This window comes from Gavia stellata, chromosome 7 (genome assembly GCF_030936135.1).
Source record: "Gavia stellata isolate bGavSte3 chromosome 7, bGavSte3.hap2, whole genome shotgun sequence".
Lineage (NCBI taxonomy): Eukaryota > Metazoa > Chordata > Aves > Gaviiformes > Gaviidae > Gavia > Gavia stellata.
This window is the reverse complement of record NC_082600.1, coordinates 9,139,541-9,162,037: the sequence shown is the minus strand read 5'-3', so window position 1 is coordinate 9,162,037 and position 22,497 is coordinate 9,139,541. Positions and strand designations below refer to the sequence as shown.

At 39.3% G+C, this 22,497-nt stretch overlaps 1 protein-coding gene across 1 annotated transcript in view; it reads right to left on the bottom strand.

Annotated features, from left to right (window-relative positions):
• The window catches only part of SYNE2 (spectrin repeat containing nuclear envelope protein 2), a 177,613-nt gene that overhangs the window by 135,252 nt on the left and 19,864 nt on the right, over window positions 1–22,497 (bottom strand). The window contains exons 12-32 of the mRNA XM_059819247.1: window positions 21,986–22,098; window positions 21,143–21,299; window positions 19,365–19,461; window positions 19,018–19,205; window positions 18,684–18,848; window positions 17,212–17,385; window positions 15,265–15,423; window positions 14,838–15,011; window positions 13,926–14,060; window positions 13,614–13,769; window positions 12,224–12,435; window positions 11,869–11,944; window positions 10,620–10,738; window positions 9,902–10,025; window positions 8,864–9,021; window positions 8,260–8,407; window positions 6,484–7,082; window positions 5,429–5,608; window positions 4,280–4,430; window positions 1,444–1,602; window positions 586–747 (exon numbers count right to left, since the gene is read on the bottom strand). Coding sequence (XP_059675230.1) covers window positions 586–747; window positions 1,444–1,602; window positions 4,280–4,430; window positions 5,429–5,608; window positions 6,484–7,082; window positions 8,260–8,407; window positions 8,864–9,021; window positions 9,902–10,025; window positions 10,620–10,738; window positions 11,869–11,944; window positions 12,224–12,435; window positions 13,614–13,769; window positions 13,926–14,060; window positions 14,838–15,011; window positions 15,265–15,423; window positions 17,212–17,385; window positions 18,684–18,848; window positions 19,018–19,205; window positions 19,365–19,461; window positions 21,143–21,299; window positions 21,986–22,098 — 3,606 coding nt within the window. The remainder of the gene's footprint in view (window positions 1–585; window positions 748–1,443; window positions 1,603–4,279; window positions 4,431–5,428; window positions 5,609–6,483; window positions 7,083–8,259; window positions 8,408–8,863; window positions 9,022–9,901; window positions 10,026–10,619; window positions 10,739–11,868; window positions 11,945–12,223; window positions 12,436–13,613; window positions 13,770–13,925; window positions 14,061–14,837; window positions 15,012–15,264; window positions 15,424–17,211; window positions 17,386–18,683; window positions 18,849–19,017; window positions 19,206–19,364; window positions 19,462–21,142; window positions 21,300–21,985; window positions 22,099–22,497) is intronic.

Here is a 22,497-nt window from a genome sequence, read left to right as displayed (position 1 = left end):
GACCCTTAGCAGCCAGCCACTATTAAGGCTGCATTAAGTTGCACTGGGGAGCACACCAGGACAAGGATCGCAGGAGCAAATAAGCCACCTCTGCAACCTCTTCTTGAACTGTGCATTGCCCAGCCATTTCTGAGGCTCCGGTGTCTTCACTGATAGGCAATTTCTAACTAGAAAACTGATCATCAGCCTATACACACTCTCTTCCCTTTCTTCTCTAGGCACAGGGAAATATGTGCACCACTGTACTCCAGACTCCAAGCTTTCCAGGCCTTCTCTTTGCTGTACATTTGTACAGCACAAAGGAATGAGGGGGCTTTTGTAGCCTAAAGCAGCATGTGCAGTGTTGAATTAATTTAAATCAATTTAGTATCGATATACACTATCTATTTATTAGTTTCCAAGACCTGTATCCCCAATACATTATGCAAGATCTTCAGTGAAACTATCCATGCAGATACAATTGCAAATGTTACAACTTTTTCTGCTTTTGCAGTGCTGCTATTTCTGTGCAACATGCGTGTTTGTAGTCCAAAGTCCATATCACTACAGTCTAAGTTAAGGGTAGAAAATTTCCATTCAAATTACCTTCAACTGCGTAAGGTCCTCTTCGGTCAGACAATGGTCTTCTGCATTCTTAAGTTCTGCATTTGCCCAAGCGTCAATTGTGCCAGATAAACTGAGAAGTTTGTCCCACAAAGCCTGAGCTCTTCCCAAATTATCACAGTAGTTTTCAGTCTTTTCATTGATCTACCATGAGATTTATATACAGAAAACATACACAGATTTCAAAAATGTTGAGTTATATTCTAAAAGCAAATGCAGCATAATAAAATCTGAGCAAGATGAAACCGCCCACAAAAACAACAAGTGCGGCAAGGGAAAAGCATCTCATGTGTCTTCACAGTGAACTGGTCATGGAGAAGATATTTAAATCCCTGCCACACATGTCGCCAAACATACCAATCACAACGGCAGCTTGCCAGTTTTAAGGCAGGTTTAGGAAGGAGCCTTGCTCGTTAATGTTTATCTATTCTCAGTAAATACCATCTAATCTCAGTATTGATGCACTGCTTAGATTGGCAGTGGCAAACATTCTCACCAAAAGCACCAGCATTGTAATTCTCCAAATTGTTTCCAAAGTCTAAATCCACAGAAGTTGTTACGGAAGCTTACAGATTCATACAGAAAGCACAAATATTGCCTTTCTGCATTTCCTAGAATTATTTACTGTCAAGGAGTACCCATGATATAAACTACCTGAGAGATCAGAAACATTATGCCAATAGACACTCTGTAAGCTTTGCTCTGGTAAACACTTGGATTTATCTCTTAAGAATCTTTGCCATATTGCACTTTTTTATTCCAAATATTACACACGCGTCAGAATCAATTACTATAATGCATAACAGATAAGACCACCCTGATAATTTATTTTTTACATACATCCAGCCATCTGTCCACAATAATGTTAGCCTCATTCTCGAACGGAGGCTCCTCAAAGCTTCTCATTTTATTGAGCTGGAATTGAAGGTTTTTGCAGATCTGATTTATTTTGTCTACATCTTCAGAGTGATCATTAAATTCCTCTTTTGCCTCTTCAATCTGTGAAAAAGACCAAATGGATATTTACGAGCATGTTTACTTGTGACTGTTTATTCAGCAAAACATTTTTAACTGATGTGTTGTTCTTTTTAGTTTAGAGGAACAACAGCATTACACAAAATAATCTATTTTATGTAATATGATGAGACTAGGAATGTATCCTGTGTTGTTATATCTCTGTCACGCTGATAGGAGCGTTTCCCTGTTAGAAATCCGTACCATTCTGTTATTGGCTGCAAATAGCTGAGTGGGAACTATGGATAATATATTTCTAACTGAGAGAGACAAAACTGCAGTTTGTTTTAAAAGTCATAATCACAAGATCCAAGGAGACTGTACATCCATACACAGAACCTTGGTTACAGAAATAAACAATACACAACATAATAGTTGTCTGAGATACTATTCCAACTCTAAAAAATAGAACCTGACATTCCGATCCCCAGGTTTTTAAGTACTTTTAAAACAAACCTTAAATCCTACTTAGACATAGCCACTGTCAAATATTCCATTGCCAGAAACTGAAATGTCCCTTTTTCCTACTTTCTATTTAAATACCAGACTGCTTCTTTGTGCTTAATTGTAACGTCAGTGTTTACAAACAACATGGAAGCTCCATGAAAAAGAAACACTGACCTCTAGTGTTGGACAATTTGATATTAAAAGCTCTCATTTCCCAGAGAAGCATTACATCTTCTCATATAGATACTACCAGCCACGGAGATAAGGGGAGAGATGGCAGAGCAGCACTTACAAACCAGAACAAGGCAGAGAATCTTCTCTACTATTATTTTCAGGGAAGTGGTGGAGTCACCCTCACTGGAGGTGCTCAAGGAATGTGGGGATGTGGAATTGTGGGACATGGTTTAGTGGGCATGGTGGTGTTGGTTGATGGTTGGACTTGATGATCTTACAGGTCTTTTCCAACTTTAGTGATTCTGTGATTTTATATAATTATAAATAACAAATCATCAGCCCTCAAGGACATGCCTTGTATCATGCTGCAGCTAATGCAGACTGCAATTCTGAGAGTGGGAGTTGCAAAACTCAAGGTGAGGCAGAAGGGTTGTTAACAGAGTGAGAGGTCTCCATACAAGCGGGGGCCAGGGTACGCAGGAGATCTCCCCTGCATCAGGAGCCCGAGTGATACAAGGTGCCAGAGGTCTCACTGGTGAACCCAAGAAAAGACCCTGCCTCAGCTGAAGCGGGGCTGGCACACACTGACACGACCCCATTGCCTGCAGGGAAAAAATGCTTACATTCCTTCTTAAATTTGACCACCCCAGGCACTGCCTGGGAGCAAATGTTCCTGAATGGTATGGGTAATGCCTCATCAGAAAGCCTAAAAATGGGATCTGAACAACCAGCATCTGAATAACCCAGCCAGGAAATGTGAAACCTGTACAGTAAAATGGTCACGATGGACATGCTGCTGCTCGCTAATCCATTAGCCGTGGACAACTATGTCCAGTGGTTATATTCATTTAGGCAAGAAGAATGTAGCTGACTGTCAAATTTTTGTCTGAAAAAGTGATAAACTTTAAATTAAACGAGGGCTTGTCCAGCAATACCTGCTCATTCAGTCTCATCAACTAATGTAAAAGCTACTGCAAATGTTTCACTGCTGTCAAAGACAGCATGGAGCAAAAGTTGGTTACAGAGGCCAAGGCTCTTATATAGAAAGTCTGTCTTTTAAGTAGGTTTGTAACACAGGAGAAGTGAGAGAAGAAATACCAAACTATATTGTTATGGCTTCTAACTGCAACATAGTTTGGCCAGCAAAGTCAGTGTGAGGGCAGAGATTCACGCTGCAAATGTGACCAACTCAAGGAAATACTGTATCATCAGCCCAGCCAAAACCATTTTGGCCTCCAGAAGTCCACACCCCAAGGCAGCACCATGCCGGCAATCCCCAAGCTGTCTCCGAGCGCGGTGGCAATGACATACAGCGAGGTACACCAGCTCCAGCCTGGGAAGCAGGATAGATCCATCACGGCCCAATCTCAAAGCAGATATGCCATGCTGACACAACCTTATGGCTCCTGTTCCTGATCCTGCTTGCTCAGGGCTAGCTGAAGATCCCTGCACAGCGCTGCATGGTGCAGACAAACCCCGCAGCCCTGCCTGGAACCCAACAACACAAGCAAGGAGAGGATATGGATCTAAATTCTTGGTTATAAGCTACAGCGACAGCAGAGAAACAAGCAGCTCCAAGGATTTGCATTAACTATTATTTTTGCTTTAAGTGGTACAACATTTTAAAGTAACTTCTTAGTAACAAATGAATTTGCTATTTTTGTATATTTACAAACCGCCCACTATAATGTTTTTAACTTGGTAGAAAATACAGAAATATTCTAAAGGGTATGGGTGAATATGGCTGATTTCAACATGTGTTTTTGGTAGGACAGGATTTCATCTTTTTTTCATACTAGATCATAGTTTTTCTAGTGTTTTGTTTTTTTTTTTTTTCAATTCCTCCCCTTGATTCACTACAGAATATTAGACATAAACTTAAAACAAAACCAGGGTATGGCCCCTAAATGTATTTTGGAAGCCAAAGTGAAAGCAACGTCTTAACATTTGCCCTGAAGGCTGGGTGTGCAGGGGCAACCCTACACCCAAATGCTCCCAGGAAAGGCTTTTCTTTCCTTTTCAGTAAATTCTTGTTACTCACCTTTGTTATCAGTCTGTTCAAATTCTCCTTCCCCATGTAAGAAGTTTGCTGCGAAAGCACAATCTCCTGTTTCTGGATAATGCTGGTCAGACTAGTTTTGCAGCTTTGATACTGCTTCAGGAGCTCCAGAGCCCTTGCACACTGCTCCTGGCTATTAAAAAGAGATGTATTATTTATGGCCTAAGCATAAAACAGCAGCCTCAACCTCTTGTCTGCTTCTTTCTCCTATATTCAAACATGTGGGGAGTTTGACTACTATGTTTGGAAGAGAAAAAAGGGGGAATAAACTGTACCAGTCACAAACCCTGCAATATTATGTGATACCTGGTGTAGTATTTGGACAGTTTTTGGAATCAAAAATGCCCTTCACCATCATATGCCTCTGATTCACATTTAACTGTGATGTGACCTGAGTGGTTCTGTTTATATGATACTCTCCACCTGAAAGGTGAGCTCAGTCACCAGTAAACTGAAATAAAATGTGCAGCATATATCATAACAGCTTGGGTGGTGGCCAGTGGGAAATACCACCTCAGCCCAGCCTTCAGTGGGATATGAAAACAGATTACTTCCACCAACACCTGTGCAAGCCATGACGATTAACCAGAACTGTGCCAGTCCAGGCAAAGCCTCTAGGCATCTTTAAAAAACATAAGAGAAGGACAGGTTCGCTGTCCTCACTGCCTTTCCCAGTCCTCACTCTCACAGATTTATCAAACGAAGCTCCATTAGTCATTTCCTGCATAAGAGACTGTTTTCCCAGCTGTCCTCTTCCATTTGTTTCAGTTTGACTTTTCTTTTTGAATGTGCTGGCATGAAATTCACAGCAAATATAGAAGACACATCATTCCCAGCAGCACCCAGGTTTTTCTTTTGGATACCAATTAAGTCCAACACATCACTGCATACCTGCTAAATGACAGGACTGTGATGTCTTAAAAATAAAAAAAATTCATCAGCTTTGGCTGCAAACTTCTACGTGCAGTTCTTGGCATTATGATAGTTTACAGCATCATAATAATAACATTTGCTACTGTATCAGGATTTAATTTACTTTAAAGTATGGCCTAACGCTTTTCCGCTGTCTCATTTTACAAGCAAACTTCTTACTTGTACAATACTACTTTAAAATGTAACTTTTCTCCTTACCATTCAGCAAGCAAGAGTTTTGTGTCCTCCCATAACCTCTCTGTAACTCTGCATTGTTCATTTGCTTCCTCTGCTTTTTCCTCTTTGATCTGTAGGAGCTTATTAGCAATTTCTTGCATAGGTTTCATTTCAACAGCAGCACAATCCAATTCCTTTTCCAGTTCCGTTAATGATTTTACCCTTTATTAGAAAAAATGAAATACAGCCTTATAATAAAGTAAGTCTCTGATTTTTTCCCCCCAATGTAATTATTAAGTTCCCTAGAAATTAATCCTGAGCTGCACATACAGACTATATTAAATGACATCATAAAGAGTCTAATTTGATCTTCAGTTCGTGCAATTTGATACAGTCCTTCAGATAAGTTATGCTGACCTAAGCCCCTTGAGAAGGTAATCCAAAATCCTAAAGTCTAATAGGGTCCATATGAATATAGTGAATTATTTTCTATTGAAAGGTTAAGTGCATTTAAGATAGCATAAGGCTATCTTAAAATATGGTCTAAGAAAGGAAGCTATGCCATAGCATGGGATTTCAGAAGTTAAAAAACGGTCACAGCTTATAAACTCCTCTCCCCTCCCTTTTTCCACCCATGTAAACAGTAGTGAATTGTTTATTCATCTTTTGCAAGACTGCAGAGAGCTCTTCCGAAACAGTATCGGAGACATACAAATCATTTAGTAGCTTTCTCAGGGTGTCGTAAAGTAACACAAGGCTTCTACAGCACAGAGTTTCACATCACGTGTGTCAGTGCTCAGCAAGAAGACCCATTTCCCTGTATGATGACAGTTTTCTTACTGGAAACTACGATCATAACAATCAACCTCCTATTTTTTTCTTCATCAACACTGCTTCAAACAAACACACACATAGAAGTTTAAAAGAAAAGTTATCTAGGCTGTGAGGCAGAGAATAAACCATAAGCTCACAACTTCTTTCAGTGCTCCACAGATACTTCAAGACACATGCAAGTTTCAGTGCTCTACTGCAAAGGGGCCACAGGCCCTCTGAGTTCACTGAAATGATGAAGTTAAGAGCTTTAAAAAAGAATTCACCTTTGTTGAATAGCTGGAATTGTTGGATCCTTCAAGCCTATTTTGTTAATTCTGTCATGTAGATCCTGAATGCTTTTAAGGAGTTCACCATTTTTTGTGGAAAAAATCTTGTATAAGTCTTTTTCCTCTGTAAGCATCTGTTCACTTGAGGAATCATAAGTCGCATTTAGCTCTTCAGATAAAGTCAGGACAAGGTTTTCACAGCAAGTCTTTCTCCCACATTCAGCATCTTCCAAACAGATATCCTCTGTTTTCAAGCGTTCATCCAAACATTTAGCTTCTTCTGCCATATGAGAAACTTCTTGTGCAGCCTCTCTCAGTGCTTTTCCATGTACTTCAGGTTGACCTAAGGGATCTGTGAGACATTTGATGGAAGACTGAATCTTCCTCAGTGAGGCCATAAAAGCTTCCAGATCTTTAAGGACTGTCTCACGGATCTGCATTTTATGGCTCATTTCTTCAAGCTGGTTTTGATAGTAAATCATAATTTTACTTGCAGCTTGCAGGTCTATTGGATTAAATTCATCTCTTGCTGAACTATCTAGGTGTTCCAATTGTTTGCACACTTCAATCTGATTTAATATGGATCTCTGTATCTCCTGAAATTGAGAGAACAACCAACAGTGTTAGGAAGTGAAAGAAAATCTGTATCCTGCATTCAAGATGAAAATCAAATTATACTCGCAATAAAATACGTATGCTAAACAGGGTGGTTAATAAAGAAAACTCTTTTTTCCTACTCTGGACTTTGGTGGAGGGAAGGAAAAAGAAGAAAAGTCAAATAAAATGGTATTCCACACACAGGAAATTTGGTCAGCACTATAGAAAGCACAAGCCTCTTTCCAGCAATCAGACAAAAAGGAGAGAAAGATGGTGAGAGTCCTGGGACCAAAACCAGCAGGCTCTTGCAGCAGCAGATCACTCAGAGCATAGGCAGGCACATAGATGTTTTGTTATTCTGCCATCTTTTAAGTTCTTTATGCAATACTTTTGGAGGAGACTTACACGCATTTAAAAATCTCTTGGTGAAGTCTGCATGCTATCTGGTTAGAGCCCTCAGACAAACAGCAGCGTGTCAGTGTTGTGAAACTCTGAATGTGCAGAGAGCTGGGAAAAAATACAGGGCCCTTCCAGCCAAAAAGAGTCATCTCAGACAGAGAGTGCACATGCTCTCTGCCCTACAGCTTGAGAGACCTAAACCCTACTTAGCTCGACAGCCAAGGGCACACAAATGCAAACTTTCAGTTCTGCGTAGCAGTCAGCGTATTCAGCTCGGAGTGCCTATCAAGAACAAAACAATATTCACCCTGCCTAACAGACAGACCAGAGCCTAGGCATAAGATACTGATAGCAAGTGAACAAGTTATTGCATACATGCAGAGCTTCCAAAACTATCCTGGGGTGTGCTCAGATACCTCAGCAGATGTGACACAAGGCAGCTTAGCTTAGCTCACCAATTAACACCACATTATGTATATGACTCCACAAAGTGATATAAAGCCAGGTGGGAACAGTGTAAATCTGGAAAGTCCTAACCTAAGACAAAATGTGCACAACTATGCTTTTTACATTAGAGCCTATTGAGGGTCCCTGGCTGGCTCTACAGGAACAATGGCATTGAAAGCAAAGGGAGTAAAATGCTGTTAGATGTTAGAAGGTTTGGGAAGTCTTGCGAGCGGTCCCAAACTTCTGAGTGAAAATCCCATTAAGTTCTCTAGTTCCTAGACATATTAAAAACTATGCTGGTTAGGGTGTGGTCTCTGCATTTTCCCTTACCTTTAGTTCCCTATAAGCAAGATCACTATTCATCAGATTAAACTGCTGTATGTCCTTTTTCTTCAGCTGCTGATCTAATTCACATAGAAGAATGGATTCATTTTCTATTGGCAAAACAATTTCCAAAGCAGTCCTTAAAGAGTTTGTTCTACAAGAAAGGTAACAAAACATGAACTGGGAAAGCAAGCAAGAAAAGACGCTCAACATTTTACAGCACAAAAAGTCACAAAGATAATGTAATTGACTGTCTAACAGATCTAATGCTCCTCCTCCTGAGGTCAAAGAAGTTTTTCCGTTGATTAATAAGAAAAGCAGAGTGAATCCCAGTGAATTTAACCAAAAGGTTGAAGGAAATAACAGTAAACTTGCGAATACTGCATAGTGATGTTACTAAGATCTGGCTCTGTGCTTCCTGGAGAGATTCACACTATCTGCAACGTGTATGTGAACCAAGTATAATTAAGAAAGCTTCATTTTATGCAATTTAAAAAAAAGGTTAAAAATGTGCAGGTATTTTCTGTAATGCACGCTATTCCCTTCACAATACACACATTAGTTACAATGAACTATTCGTTAGCTAATATCATGAATTGTTATTTTATACCTGGTACTTATAATATCCTGAAGCTCTTTCCATTCTTCTTTCAGTTTGCTTCTCGTATCAGAGATAGCAGCCTGCTGCTTTTCATCCACAAGATTTTCTAAGGTAGATGAGATGTTTTCCAATTGTGTCCAACCAGAATTGGTTTCACTCTCTATCACCTAAAAGATAGGCAGCGTTAATTGCACTAATATGATATTGTATTTCTCAATGGACTAGACAGTTCATAAAATTACAGTCACAAGAGTGTCTGCAGAGAAAGTGAAAACATCACCTGAAAGTAGGAGTATCTATTGCTTTCTTTTTCTTTAAGACTCCATTTTTAACTGCATGCAAATCTCTACCAACTTTTTATGATGAAAATTTCCATGTCAGATATATGCCTTGGCTACATTTTACAAACGGTTCAATAAATATGGTTCAGCCATTTTTACTACAAGAATGAATGGAAAATACCTCAACTTAGTTATGTTCAAATGAACAAAAAACAAACGTAGAACAAAACCAAGTTCTGAGATACTAGATAACCTTTGTACTCCTTTCAAGCAAGGACTTGAAAAATGGCAGCAATAAATTCTCCACGATCAATTATGTGCCTTTTATCATTCCCTTAAGGTTCTCACAAACCTAATCAAGTTATAAGTCCTGGAACAATTTCATTCTGCACATACACCAGTGCCATTTGATGGTTCAACTCTGATGACTCCTCCAGCCCTGACCATGGACCATCACTTACCACTGCTGCTGACAAAAAAGCTGCTTTCCGTAGTCACCTTTTCCATTAGACCTATTTCAGCCTGCAGATCACAAACTGAGAGCCACCAATTTCTTCTTTCAGCAACACTTGCAAAACTCCACTGTTAAGTAGGAATGCAGTTCTGCTGAATGCTAAACCCTTGATTTCCCTTCGACTTCTAATAAACCTGGTTGTAAGGATGCTCCTTTTCCCTTGGCAATACAGATTACACAGAGGGGTGAGGGCTCTACATGAGAAAGTAACAATTTAGGCACCAAATATGTTTTTAAAAGATGAATACTTACCTGTAGTTCAAGCAGCTTATTCTGAAGGCATGAAGTGCCTTTTATTTCGTCAGTAAAGCCAGATGCTACTTTATCTCTGCTGATATGTAGAAGTTCCTCCAGGTTATTTCTTTGTGTGTTATAGCTAAAGAAAGATGCAATCACTTTCAGAGAGAATATTACTTCTAATTTAGTGGAACATGGCAGGGGTTGGGGCTTGCTGACCAATAGTTTACCATAAAAAATAAGCACAGTATATTGCAAATGCATATTTTTACCTAAGTCGAAAATGAATGGGCATAAATGAGCAACATATAAAAGAGTGAGAACTTGTTCACCTGGCTAATTTTCAAGTATGAATGCCTGCCTGCATTCTCTAAATTCAGTTTTATTAATGTAAAAATGTTAGTTCTTTGAAAACCTGACACTTTTTTTTTATTTTATAATATTTGAAGTTATTAGTAAGGCAGATACAGATTTTTCTGGCCCAAGAAAAGAGCAGAAGAAAAAATTTTATAGCTCTAAGTGTTCTTGCTACAAAATCCTAATGTTTGAAGCATTTAGTTATTACAGTGCTTCCTTATCGATTACAGAACAATATTAGGTAAACTGTAGTAGAACAAGAACAGAGTTCTGCTTAGCAAAAGTGCACCGTATGTTTGATACATTAAATGAATTTATGAATGTCTAGCATAGTATCATCTGTCAATATACATGCATTTTACCCTTTAAAAATTACCTCTCTAATAAAGCTGGTAGGGGCAAATCACTGTCTTCCTCAAATTTCTTTGCACAGCTTTCTCCATTGTGATGTTTCACATCTGACTCCAAAACTATATCTGCAGGAGGTCTTGAGGTCTAAGTAAAAATACAAAAGGTAACAGTGACCTCTGCATCGTGCTGTGTCAATATATAGTGAAAAATAACAGACATCTGTGAACTCCTGAAAGAAGCAATTGCTTCATGTGTCCCAAAGGAGATGAGAGATACCATTCATGAATACAAGCGGTGTTTAAACTCAATCATGAACCAAAAGAGCACATTTTTGAAGACTTGCAGCCAGGTCATTTGTTCTTTCCACAGATGCTGGGTCTTTGGCAAGCATAAGCCACTTGTGCAAATTTTTGCTGCAGCTCCATGGACACCCTTGGACAACCACAAGGCACTGTCTTCCACAGCTTTTGACGGCTGCTTGTACCAGATGCCTTTGCATGTCTCTTGCCCTCAATTCCAGGATATACTCTGCTCCTCAGTTTGAGGCTGGCTGATGTTAGTTATACAATCCATACTTTGATTATCCATGAGAGAACAGATTTCATCGTTGTATCAGGGACAATATTAGTAGCCTTACAAAAGATCTCCCTTCATAACAGTCAATTCCTACATATCTTCAAACTTTACGCAAATGCAATGGGTCCCTCCCTATAAACCACCAGCCTGGAGGCTGTCTGATCTGTCTGCAGCCTTACTTGCATGAATGTTTATCCTGAACGAGACATCTTCCGTGGCACCCAAATGATGAGGTGCAGTATCTTCTCCCTCTGAAATTATTTCTAAGAAGATACATGTCTTCTGGTTTTCCCCATATTTTTCTAAAGGAAATATCTCCAACTCTTCTCTATTTTCCTCTCTGTGCCCTCTGAAACTTGTTCAAATTACTGGGACACTATGGGGCATTTGCACTTGAACACAGCTTCACACATGACTCGTGCAGCTGAAACCAAGTCTTTAGCAAAATATAATGCCTCTTTAGCAAAATATAATGCAAGGTTGGAGACTCACATCTCCTCGGGATGCCTAGTGCTGTTCCTTGCATGTTACTTTTTAATATTTACTTAGTCTACGTTCCAAATGCTTTGGGTTTTTGATGTTTCACCAGAGGCCTGAGGTCCTACCACAATAAGAACAGTAATAATCAATTTTTCCTTTTGCCAATGATCTCCCCTAGACAGAGCACTGTTTTCTAACAGTAAGTATGGTCTTCTTACCTCCTGTGCCGAAAGAATATCAATTTGTTGAGAAGACTCAGGCTTTTCTCCATTCTCAGAAGCAACAATGGAGCTCCTACAGTTTAAAAGAAATTTCAGCTTAAGAACAAAATATGAAATACAAAGGGAAAAAATGAGATCCTGGCTAATGATTAAAAACAGTGCAGCTGTGTTGAAGGGTAATCAAACATTGTACTTGCTAGTTTATGAAACTTAATACTAAATGTTTAAATGTACAGTTGCCCATAGTAATGTACACAGTAATGTACTTGGTAGTACATTTAGAATATCACAAAATCTATGCATATATCTGATTTCTGTGAAGCTACAAAACATCATGCACTCAGTCACCCACTCTTTCTTAGATGACTGTCCTTTTCCAGCATGAGACAGCAGGGCTGTGTAAGTATTTGCTACAATTTGTTGAAGCTTTTCTAGCTTTTGTTCACAGTCTGCAGTCAGTGTCTGTATGCCTGGCACAGTTTCTTCTGGTAGTCTTCCCAATATTTTAAGTTCTTCTAGCGGCTTGCTAAGTTCCCTTAGGCTGCCTTCGTGTGAAAAAAAGGCCTAAACAAAGAAAAACAATATAATAAACTCATGTTAAGTCATGAGGGTATGCAATTATTCTCATACATTTTTTTCTATTTCCATTGTCTTCTCAGATGAGTGCTTTTAAAGCATAAGCTGTCAAACCAGGAGAGAAAAATTTATTTTCCCCTGATTCTTTTTCAAATAGAGCCAGGAAAGAAATAAGGATTTCTGGCATCGTGTTCCCCAGCTGCATTCACAAGACTATACTGACTCTTGCTTGATTTTGAAATTCGTTATGTTACTACAATTTTAGCTACTTTTGGTCCCAAGTCCTGTTCACACTGACATCAGATATACATGTCCCATTGACTACAGTAGAACTGGAAAATTTATTTAAAATATTCCCCATCAATAATTGTACTTTCTAGGGTGAAATCAAGATATACTAAAACTCTAACAAAAATATGAGCAGAAGGAATACACCTGAAAATGCTTATTTCTCTTTACTCTTGCACACATAATGTTTGCTGAACATGAACCCATGAAAAGCAAAGATTAAAACTCCATTGAATTCAGTGAAGACCAGAATTTCATCAGGAGAGCAATTTCTTACTCTTATAAGTAGTAAACTGGCCACATCAATGCATCTCAAAGAGAAGGATGAAAAATACTAGGAGCAATGAAGTGTAAAGCCCATTGCTTATGGAATATGTAAGATTCACCATGGCTCATCCTGGCAAGTGAAACATGAAAGACTTATGTCCATAGTTAATATATATACAGCACAAACACAGAGGTAAAGTGTGGATATTGCACTGTGAGAAGATGCTCTCACCTGAAGGCACCTAACACCATCTGTGCAACTGTAACAAATCAAGAGAGTCACAGAAAATAATAATTTCTTATTTTCACACTTTGCGCAGCTAAATTTGTTTTAATGCTTCAAGGCTGTCTTTAAAAAAAAATGGAAAAAAGATACCATCCATGTAAGAAGGAGCTAATTCTAACTGTCTGCAAGGAGGCTAATAACTGCAGTCAAAAAAGGTAAAGAAATAATTTGGGTGGCCTCTTTGTTCTGTGTTTACATAACATAGAGCCCAAGGGCCCTGCTCCACAAACACAGGCTGCAATAATGTACCTAAAAAGGAGCATGAAGGACAGACAATGCATTCACAAAGAAAGGTAGGTGAGCAGAAAAAGAGTGTGGCAGGTACCTCATGTTCCTTGATGAGCCCTTTGGTTTTATCCATGCTTAGGAGTTTCTTCTCTTTGCCTAATTGCTTATTGATTTTTTTAAAAGTTGCGTTAAATTTCTTTTTTTCCCTTTCTACTATGAGCTGGACACAGGATATAATTTCATGATGAACTGCCTGCAAAATTCAAAACACGTTATCCCTGTGAGATGGTGAGGCAGTATTACAAAGCAAATAAAAACGTCAGAACATATTGTGACAAAAAAATTGGTTTTCAAAGATGCCAGGCCTAATGAGAACAGACAGCGGATTCTCCTTCATATATTATCTCACCTCCCATCTTTTACGAACATCTTTACTCTTTTCTTCCACTACCAGCTTCTCGCGATCAGATGAAATATTTTTCAGTTTTTCAGCTGCTTTCAAAAATTTGTCAAGAACTTTATTGTCCAGAGCGTTAAAAGCTTCCTGCAAGAAAAGCATCATAATGAAAAATAAACAGAACTGAATGTAGCTTATTTACCTAATCAAACTACATCAGTAGCATACAAAACCCATGCATAAAGCACATACACATTGCACGTCTGGGCTGTGATGGTCCTTGCATGGTGCAATGTATATTTCTAGGGAATATACATGGCCATGTCCCATGCCTGTGAGAGAGCAGGTAAAAGGTCTGCACCAGTGCAATGGGACCCTATGAGATGGCCTGGAGCGAGGCTCTGTGCCGCTCCCGGCACTGGCTGCCCAGGACTTGCTGTGCAAGATGAGGCAACATGGATTTTGGGCACTTCCATTTTTGATACCTCACTAAGGACCCCTTTAAGAGATGCAGATTTTGAGATCGGACACTTTCTTTACCAGTTAGCCACTGGCAAAAAGAGGAGATTCAGTATTTATAATCATGCTTTAAAAACTTGTCCAAGAATTCAGGCATGTGATTCTTGATGGGAATCTTAATTATTAATCAGGCAAAAAAATGGCTGTAGTTCAGAACTTGATGACCTCTGATGGGATGACAGAGTAATTTAAGTTAAGACAGGGCACTGAATAAACTGCCATACAGATTTATGTTTCTTCATTCAAGCTGTCTGCCAAGTTAATATATGCTAACAGTGCTAAATCAAAAAGCTGAGAAAAGTATTAACAGCTACCAAAAAACCAAACTGATATTTTTCTCACTGTGGTACCTCAGCCCTTTAGATACTAAATAGCACTAAGAAATTGCTCAGAAAACAAACCCACCTCATATCTTGAAATACATTCTTCAGGACTTAATTTTTGACTGACAAGTTGCACAGCCTTTGAAATGGAGGCCTCCAGTTCCTTCTGGGATTCTTCAAAATCGAGCAAAGCCTCCTTCTCTGAGGGTCTCTTCTCAGATTTGGACAAGATGTTGTTCATGTCACCCATGACAGCCTTGGAAGAAAGAGACTCTTTTCAGAACATGCCTGAGTGTCAATAATTATATAAAGCTATTTCTTTATAACATCACTCAAGTTTTTCGAGTTGAGACACTGATCTTTGAAATGTTCTAGTTTTTGCCCTGGCAAGAGTCTGGGAGACTGATTCCAATAGTATAGAACATTTTCTATTTTACATGAATGACAAGGAGTCTTCCTAATCACATAATGCTAAAATTAGAGTACAGTAACGTTAAAAAAAGAAGTACCTCTATTTTGTCTCTGGCTTCTTTAATTCGTGCCTGCAGCCCAGTGGTGTGAGAATGCTGTTGGGACACCTGACTTGAAACACTTTGCGTCAGGGATTGCAATATCTCTTCTGCTGCCACAACTTGTTCTTGGCACGAGGTTCCCCTTGCAGCCAAGCTCTGGTTAAATGAAAAGCATTAGAAGCCTCTACAGTATTTATGTCTTTTTGTTTAAAGGAACTGAATGAAAAAGCCAGCATTGATCATGGATGGTCAAGATTTGGTCAAGGAAAAATGTTATATTCCGATTACAGTCAGTGTATGGCATTGCAAAATCTCTGTGTAGAGAGAAAGAAATTTGCTGCCATCCACAGGGGATTCTGTTTGCTGAAACAGTCTTTCTGTCAATGTGATACCTCCCATATCTCTGCCTCAGAGCCAATTAGAAGTATTTTTTAAACATGCTCTCCCATCCAAACAGCTTTCCAAATGAATGTACAAACCACACATTTGGATATGCATCGTCTGATCACGAAGTCATCCAAAAGTAAGCACATATTAAGGCTCAGATTTTCTTGTGGTATTCAGTACTAAAAGGCAGGAAGCAGCTGGGTATTCTGCATGCAACAGTAGTGTGCCATATTTGAATATTTATCATGAAATGTCGTTATTAGAGCTGTTTTGATCTATGAATATTCAACATGTTTTCCTGTTTGAAGTTGTCAATTAGCATTTTTCTAATGATAAACAGTGCTTTATTGTGGATCTCGACCTATGGTACCGCAGGTAATAAGCAACTTGCTCTCTTCTGCTCACAGACATGAAGATACAATACCAGTCACATTTTTGGAGGCTGTATTTCAAGATGTCTTTTGTTACTTTGTTGTTTTTAACAAACTAGTGTCACACTGCAAAATAAGGCTTATTTTATAAACATAAGCCCACAATTACAAAAAGATTAATAGAGTCTTTTCATAGGCTCACACTCCTAATTCTGTCAACTAAACACAGTGCAAGAAGGCACAAACCAAAAGTAAACTAACATTAATTCCAGTTCACAGTTATTGTAGGTGGATTTAATGTACCAAAGAAGATCTCTGTTTCATTTTAGCACTCAGACAGAGGAGCTCCAATGAAACCTCCTTCCAGTGGTCACCTTCCTACCATTAGATTATACTAGCCCTGCTGCAGAAATAGCAAAAGGCAACATAATGCTTCAGCTTCTCCAGTGCAAAGCTTGGCATCTGTGTTCAGTCTCACCTTCACTGGCAGGTGAAGAAAATAAATCGGACTTTGTACTGAAGCTGATGAGTTATATATACGTATTTCCACCTGCCATCTGCTGGGTGGGAAACAGTAATCCCTGGCAGAGAGACATGGGAAACAATAGAGACTAGTGGAACTAACAAGAAATTCATCAGTGCTCATTGTGGATGTTTAGAGTAACTGCCTATAAGCCAGGCTGCACAAATTACCTAGCATGCTGCAGAAAATACTTCAAATATTCCAGTTTTTGACAGGTAAGCTTTGAATACAGCCAAGTTATCCCAAATCTCCTCCCTGCCCTGGAGGGTAGATGGTGGAAAAGCACTGTATGACCAGGAGCAATTCTCAACTCGGCACCTTGCAAAGTTTTAGTCTGCTGTGAACGCTGTGCTGGACAGGGAGTAATTAGTATCACTCAAGAGCAAACTGCTGATCAGTGGCACCAACAGCACTTCATTGGCACCTGCCTGTCATCTGGACACACTGATGTTGGAATATTCATTTATAGCTCATCTGGGAGTGATCCTGGGAAATAGCATCAAAACACTAGCATTGCCTTGACTTTTTACCAGTGTTACAGCACAAAATCCACATTCATTTCTGCTTCACTGATGATGTCTCATTTTACCCCAGCCACAAATCCATGCTGAAAGATGAGAATCTGATGAACAAGTATTTTAAACAATATATTTCCATTTTCACCTGCAAACGTTCCTCTGTCTCAGGTTCCACAGGCCCCTCATGACTGATCTCACTAAGTAGGTGTCCAGTCTCCACTGCCCAGCTGTCCACCCCTCCAAGGAGTTCTTCAATTTTCTCCAGGCTCCCCGGAAGCTCCGTGGTCTTGTCAGCAGCACCTGTGCTCTCTTCACCAAGCTATAAACAAAGAGCAGGGTAACATGTTCATTCCCGTCATCAGTTCATGGGTCTCTCCATGACCCTCCTGCAACACACAGTCACCACTTAGGTTACTTTCCAGCTTTTGCACCCAACAGGGATCGAAGGAGAAATAAATGCCAACCATACTGGGAAATAAACCATGTGAGGCTCAGTTCTTCAACTCCGAGAGCAGGTGGAACAGCACAACCTGTGCCCATATGGCCTACCCTTTCCCCTTTAAGCAAGCAGCCGCAGTCACACTGCTATGGAGAATAACTCCTGGGCTGCAGCATTCCCCAGGCTATGCCTGGGAATTGTCCAAGAGAACAATAGCTGGTGTTGGTCAAATCCAGACCAGGGAATGTGCTAACGGTTTAATGGTACTGGCAGTCACAGGCCAGAGCTCAAGCATTTGCCCTTGCCTTTTTATATATAAGAATAAATATAGTATCTATTATAGTCATAATGTCCAAAGCAATGCCAGAAAAATAACTCCTGAAGCCCTTAAGCCCTTGTAAGGGTGCAAGAGGCCTTTTTATCTCTGCTTTCTGAATGTATTTCCTAAAAGCATCTCTTACTAAGGTTTTTTCTAGGAAACTCTGGATTTCCCTCACCCTTGGGAACATGTTTCCTTTGATCTTGCATTCTCACTAAGCTCATCTCCTAGTAAAATGTAATTTTTTTGCCACTGTTTATTGCCACAACAGTACCTTTAATAAATGTCAATGAAAGGCTCAACTTAGAAAATTAAGAACTCTAGTATTCCCAAGCAGAGTGAAAATGTCATTCCTGTGAAAGCATTCTAGGAAATGTAATATATGTAACGTTAAGTAGGTTGTATAGGAATTTACAGCAGCCTAAAAACCTGTCAAGTGAGCTGGTGTAAAGTTGCACAACCGTAGAAATATCTGTGCAGCAATAATTACTTTCTACTATCTGATGCAGAGATTATACAATTTAGCAAAGACTCACAAGCTCTTAACAAATTGATTACTTCCATCTCTAGAACTGAATAAAGAGCTTTATTCTGCAATAAGATTTCCTTTTATAAGTGGTTTTAAAATTTCCGTTTAAAAAATTGAACATTTCCCATCATGTCATAAAGAGCATTTAACTGAGTCACAAAGACTTAAGAATGGGATGCCTCTGTGCATTCTCTGTTCCTCCTGTTTTAAAACTGGCAATATTGAGTTGACTGAAAGGTTTATTAACCTCTGATTAGCAAGCTGATAAGTCTAGAAAATATGGATTTGAAGACTGCATGGCAAAAGAGTCGTATGAAACTAGTAACTTACAAAGTGCGTCCTCTTGATGAATTTAGCCCACCTCCTGTTCAGTTTCTTCAGCTCTTTGGCAATATTTGATCCAACTTGCTCTTTGCTGACTTCGATGAGATAGTTTCCAGCTTCATTTAAGGAACCATGAACTGAATTCCACTTTGCCAGGATCTCAGCAGGGATCTAGACAGAGGTATTGAAATCATTTAAAGCAGAACCCTGCCAAAAGTTTATTTCCAAAATGAGGAACAGAAAAGCAACAACAACCAGCACTGTCATGTAAAATGCTTTCCTTCCAGGAGGCTTCCAAGTATCTCTGTCTGTCATTACAAAGAGAAATCCAACCACGTACCTCTTTCGGATGCTCATTTCGTTTTTCTTCCAGCCACATCTTTAGTAGGTGTATGTTTTCTGTGTAACTACTCCAGGAAGTCAGGACTTTCTGTAAGGTGGTATTTACATTGGAAATATAGTCTCTGCACATAGAAATCTTTGACTCCACTGTCTTAAAAAGTTGGCTAATTTCTTGAGGATCTCCAGCTAGGACATCAAATAGGGAATATCATTATACATTTAGAAACAGAGAGGTTAATTACATAGAAGCAGTATTTTACACAAAACATAAATGGGAATTAAAACTGGTGACAGCACATCAGTTCAAAATAGAGGTCTTATACCAGTTTATGTGCATAAACTTACCTAAGTCAGGATTGCTTATGTTTTTGTTTTTCAAATCTTCACAGATGTGAGTAGCAGTTTCTAATTGCATTTCAAGTCTCTTTTCTTCAATGAAATTCTGCTCAAAGTGAAAAGTAATTGACATAAGTAACACTAACCCACATAAAACTAGGTAGGAAATACAGCTTGGGATACATTTTTTTCAATATGACCCTATAACCTGCAGGTTAAACATAAACTGAGCAAAGCCCATCCATCAACTCATCTGCACCCTTTAGTCTGAAACAGACCTGTTCTTTCGCCTGCTCACGCAGAGAGTAACATAAATGGGAATATTAACTCCTAAATGCCATTGCTTGAGTCACAGTCCTGCATGAGTCAGGACTGTTTATTTCAAAAACTTAAGGCCCTAGGGCAATATTGAGAAATGGCATCTAGAATAAGTCAGGCAGAATTTAGCCACATAAGTCAAAAAAATGATGAAAGTGAAAGGTGGGTTTCCCTGCATGCACAGAAATATCGACATGCCTAGTTCCTGCCACAGATCAAGTAAGATCCAAACTGAGGATGAAAAGGGTGAGGGAGGAAGAAATGGGAGCAGAGGAGACAACTTGTGCTTTGAACATTCACGCAGGGAATGAGGGTTGATCCTCAGCTGCCCTCTGCCTGAACTGCATCTCATTCTAGAGCTCCCCACTCCTACAAACGTTCTATCTAGCAGGCTACTAAACAACCTCTCCTGTGGCCATGACAAACCTGGGTCACCATGCCACCACTCAGCCAGGATTGCACATCATGGGACCAGAAGCATAGCCAGCAACAAGCCTTAAACTCCTTGGGAAAGCTCTATATTCTATCAGCTTGAGAAAGACCATGAATCACAACTGTAGAAATAACATGATAGTAAGTATTTATGAAACCAACTGAATCAAGAAACTCAGCGCAGATGCTCTGTACTCCCATCTCACCACAGGTTAAGGTGGTAAACTGATAAACTGATACTTTATACAACCTCTTGTTGCCCCTTTCCACAGTCTGATGCTGGTGAAATTCCCACTAATTTAACCACAGATTTGCCAGTCTGAAAAGCTTCTGAGAAACTCTTTAGAAACTCCATGAAGATGGAATTCACAAGGAGTCCCATTAACTGGAGATGGGGCAAAATTTATGGCATCAGCATTTTCATCTCTCTGCCTCTATTCTTGATGCAGTACTCTTGTCAGTATTTGGGGTCGGGTAATCCATCCCCTCCTACAGGCCTACATGCGGCATCATTTTAATAACTTGAGCCCAGAAGCTGAGCTAAGTACAAAATGTAACAAAACAAGACAATTCATATTCACCATGAAGCAAAAGGAGGTAAGGAAGCTGGGAAAAGGAAGAGGCAACAGCAAAAGGCAGATTAGTCAGCACCATGGGTAATGGTTGTTTTTGAAGATAGCAACTGATGAACTACCCCAAAGACGGTGTGTGGATATGAGCTAGGGAAGGGCTGCTACTGCTGGCTCTATAAATACTCTGGAAAGAAAGAAATCTTCCCAATAAACAATAAAAAAGGGCAGAGAGAGAATTACAGTCACAGCTCACTCTATTTCTCCAAACTGAAGAACGAACTCTCATTCAGAGGAAAACGGGAAGACGTGGCGGGGAAAGAAAGCTTCTATGGAAGTCTACTCTGTCCTTCTTTGCATAAATCCCAGATCTCACAAGTCTACCATGCTTCTACCAGCTATCATAGTATCTTCAGATGAGGACAGGAATCAAAGAGAGGTAGGTGTGATACATAAATTTAAACTTACATTCCAATTTTCCAGCAGTGATTCCACGGACTCTTTTGTCCCATATTTCGTGACCCAGATATTCAACTTTAACATCACCTCATTGGCAATAGCTGTGCAGAGTCCATAGTGGTATTCAAGAAAGGTGTTGGAGCTTGTGAAACGAATATTGCTGAATCTGCAAACAGTGAAATGTTGTAAAAGTTGACTCAAAATCATTGGATGTAGAAGGCATTAATGTATAAGGTTTTTAGCCTAAATCTCAGAATTACATATCTTATACGTAAACATTATTTTGTTACGACAGGAATAAAATTTTAAGACAACAACAAAATTTTAAGTAGCAACAATTTTGAGTCGATATTGACTGCTCAATTTATGAAAAACCTTAAATGCCCAGAAAAGGGGCATCTGCATGTCAAACCGTCTCAGGTTATGGACACAGCTTCACTACTCATTTTTGAAAATATCCTCCGACAGATATATGGGGTTGCATAACCTGTAGATCTCAGTGATTTTAAAAGGTGGTAATTAAAAATTAGAGAAACCCCATCCCCAGAGAAATTTTTACAATCAAAATATTCATGTTTCCCACCCCTAGTGGGTGTTTCCTATTCATACTAGCAAAGGGCATCTGAAAAGGTCCTGTTAATGAACTCCACTTTGTACACATAATTAAACATTTATTGAACCAATGAGTGAACCTGCCTGCTCCACTTGACAGTCAATCTGTGCTTAGGTGGAAAATGCTCTTTTTCTGCAAAGCATGGATAAATTACGTGCTTTGTTCAAAATAGCAGAGCAAGTCAACAGCAGATCTAGAATTCAACATAGTCAAAGTAGAGAGAATTTGAGGATCACAACCTTCTTTTCATTTCCTCTAACTTTTCAGGCAAGACTAGTGGCATATTCTTCTCATCTTCATTCTTAAATGATTGAAGGGTGTCCAAGTGAGAATCAAAACAATCCATCAAGCCCTGGGGAGAAAAAGACATAGTAAGCCATTCATTTTAATTCTAGAGTATTTCACCTGGGAATCTGCAAGTCACCTGCCATTAGGGTGAGAGCTATTTAGAACTAGTCAGCATAAGACAATCTTCCAGTGTCTTTACTCATTAAAGTGCAATGAAAGTATTTATCTCATCACCTTCTAAAGTGCATATTTAGTGCAGGACTACCTGATTTGTCTTATCATTGTGCATTTAGTTAAATATAAGGAACATGAGTCTACACTACTCATGCTATCAGTTTTTTCTGCACTTTCACTATCATCTTTAGGACAAAAAAGTATCATTGTAACAGTTTCAGGATATTAAGTTGTTCTTTGCTACGTGTTAGCAAAGACTGACAGCAAAACCTGTTGAACAAACCTATTA